Source organism: Agrilus planipennis, unplaced genomic scaffold (genome assembly GCF_000699045.2).
Source record: "Agrilus planipennis isolate EAB-ADULT unplaced genomic scaffold, Apla_2.0 scaffold129, whole genome shotgun sequence".
In the NCBI taxonomy this organism is placed as follows: Eukaryota; Metazoa; Arthropoda; class Insecta; order Coleoptera; family Buprestidae; genus Agrilus; species Agrilus planipennis.
The window spans coordinates 664,215-667,149 of record NW_020440212.1 but is presented as its reverse complement, the minus strand read 5'-3'; the positions used below and the strand labels follow the sequence as shown (position 1 = coordinate 667,149).

General features: G+C 34.0%; 1 protein-coding gene across 3 annotated transcripts in view; it reads left to right on the top strand.

Annotated features, from left to right (window-relative positions):
• Positions 1–2,935, top strand: part of LOC108734479 (protogenin) — a 153,128-nt gene that overhangs the window by 142,609 nt on the left and 7,584 nt on the right. For all 3 annotated transcript variants that reach the window (XM_018466060.2, XM_018466063.2, XM_018466061.2), the window contains one exon: positions 2,501–2,720. In XM_018466060.2, coding sequence (XP_018321562.1) covers positions 2,501–2,720 — 220 coding nt within the window. The remainder of the gene's footprint in view (positions 1–2,500; positions 2,721–2,935) is intronic.

Here is a 2,935-nt window from a genome sequence, read left to right as displayed (position 1 = left end):
TGCAATATTAATTTGAAATCATTTTTTCGATTTTTTATTTACCCACTACAAACTACCTCAAATTAATGAGGGAAAAATTGTTGCTGTTGTCACACCGTCGCCGGGAATCGAACCCGGGACCTTTGGCTTTACGCACCAATGTTCTACCACTAAACTACGAGAGGTGACAACAGCAACCACGACCAACCGACCTGCAAGGTTAACGATCCGTCGATTTTTATTAAATTAATTAATATTTGGCCCGGGTGCATATTCAGAAATAGCAGACGGGACAGACGTACTAACTAAATAAGGGAAATAATGTGAAAAAAAAATAACTATCGCATACACACATTTTCTCCCACTTCATACGCAACAGGACCGTAATTCCTCACTACACTAACTAACTAACCTTTCCCTTCAATTATTATTAGTCAATTTGTGTAAAAAGCTCATTTTATCATCATAAGGTCGTCAGTCCTAAGAATGGATGGACACGCACCTCCACTAATCTTCGCATTTCCATAAAACTAAAACAAACCACATCGTTCATAATTTGCGAACGGTAATCTAGGCCTATCTCTACCCCTCCTAACTCCCGTTTCTGCCTGTAATATGTCTCTGCGTAGACCTTCATGCCCAAGAAGGTGTCCTACCAACCTATCTCGTCTATATCTTATTGACCTCCATAGATTCCTCTATTCTCCTGTTCTTTCTAATACCTCTTCATTTCTAACCTTCTCTTTTAACTGTATTCTTATCATTCGATTGTAACACCACATTTCGAACACTTCTAACCTTTCCTTTTACTCCGCGCTCACCGTCCATGTTTCGCATCCGTACAGCGCCGCTCTCCAAACATATACCTTTAACAATCTTTTTCGAATTTCCAAATTAACCGTTCGCGAGCATAGAAGTGACTTCTTTTTATTGAAGGCGATTCGACCCTGCGCTATCCTCTGCTTTATACCCCTGCTACTCTTTCCGTCCTGACTTATCTGACTTCCTAGATACCTAAAATCAGCCACTTCTTCTAATTTTTCGTCTCCTATCTTTATATTCGCTCTTTCCCAACTTTTTCTTCCCTTGCATACCAGTATTTAGGTTTTATTTTACAACATATATTTTAAAAAGGATACTGAATTAATAAATTATACAGTAGAATACTTAGGGGTCATTCTTAAAATGTGTTCGCAAATAAGATGGGAGGTATATTGCGTAGCGTGAGGAGATATAACAAAGGGTGGAGGGTTAGACAATGTGACGTTCGCAGTTCATCAATTTTATTTTAATATTTTTGTTAACTTTGCAGTTCTTAAAATTTTTCATTGCGATAGAAAATCATTCTTACTGCTATTTTATTAACAAGAAATCGTTTTAGGGGACGGGGATCGGTTTTTGTCATGTAATATTTTATAGGGGGTCGCTGAAAGTGTACTACAGTATCCTATAATTTCCGTCGTTGCTATTTTAGAAACGGATGACTACATTACGTTTAAAATTTAATAAGCGTTTTATTTATATATATCAAACCAAAGGCGTTTTTAATACTAGCCATAATTTCATCATTTTACCAAAATATATTTGTGTAAAATTAGGTAGATTTGACGTAAGTGGAGTTGAGTTACTTTTACGGATGAAGTTAACATTATTGAGATTTAAACAATTAAAAAACTGGTAAACAAGAATTTAGAATGAAAAGTATTTTGAAACACTTTCATTATCAGCAGATATCAGTAGATAGCGAAACACTGCTGTATCTTGATGTCACACAGCTTTGTTTTTTAATCTCTCCATCTATTTCGCGTACTGATGAGATCCAGTCTGGCAATTTCAATAAATTACTGGCCAAGAACTTTTAGTATTCTTGTTTTATTTATTTTGCGCTGCCGCTCCACTTCTTTCTCCTATGAGGGAGCACACGAATTTTTGGAAGGATTGTAAGTGCAAATAATTTACCTCAGTGATGAATAACACGAATTTATTTACAAATATACAGTTACTACATATATTGAAGACCCTGAACTTGATGATTACACTGATGCTACTAATTGTTGTCTGTTGTTGTCTTAATTGTTCTTATTTTTATTGTCTTTCTGTTCTTTTTTGATGTCACTATTGTTCTTTGTTGATGACTTTCTGTTCTTTTTTGATGTCTCTCTGTTCTTATGAGTGTGTCAGCCTATTTATAACATAATCTCCACCCTGATAGAGGAAGGGGTGAAAGTGCTAACCAACTGGTTTCTAATATTATTTAAGTACTTGAAGATAAAGTATCTTAAAGATATTGTTACCTGCAAAGTTCGATACCCTAAAATTATACCTAAACCACTTACATATAATATTTGTAAAACTCAACAAAATTGAATATTTGAATTTCCAATTTAATGTTTCAAGGAAACGGCAGGTAAATGTACCCTGGTCTGAACAATTCTTACGAAAAATATTTTAACTGAATTGTGTACTACGTACGCTTTTGAAGAATCACTGCAAAAATAGTTTCTTCATTTTTGTATTTCAGGACTATTTTGTTGAAGTACAAACTCCTCCTTATTTTAATTTTACTCCTGTTTCAACTGTATATCCTTCTGCAAAAACTTTGCGTTTAGAATGTAGCGCCCTTGGCTATCCTACCCCTGAAGTTCATTGGCTAGTGAATGGAACAAGGGTAGCATACAGTGGAAGAATAAGAAAGTTAAACAGCACTCTAATTTTTAGCCATTCATTTACTTCAGATCAAGGTAAATAATACATAAAAGTACTTGTTCAAACTTTTTATTAAAAATAAAAAAAAAAGGTAACTTTTCAGCTCTTAGCAGAGCCTAAAAAGAATTGTTTCATTTTAGATGATCTTTTGATAGAATGTGATATTAAATTTAATAGTTTAATGATGAGGTTTTTATATGAACAAAACTATTAAGGTATTTCTTTATATTTGGATAAATCAAATGACTTT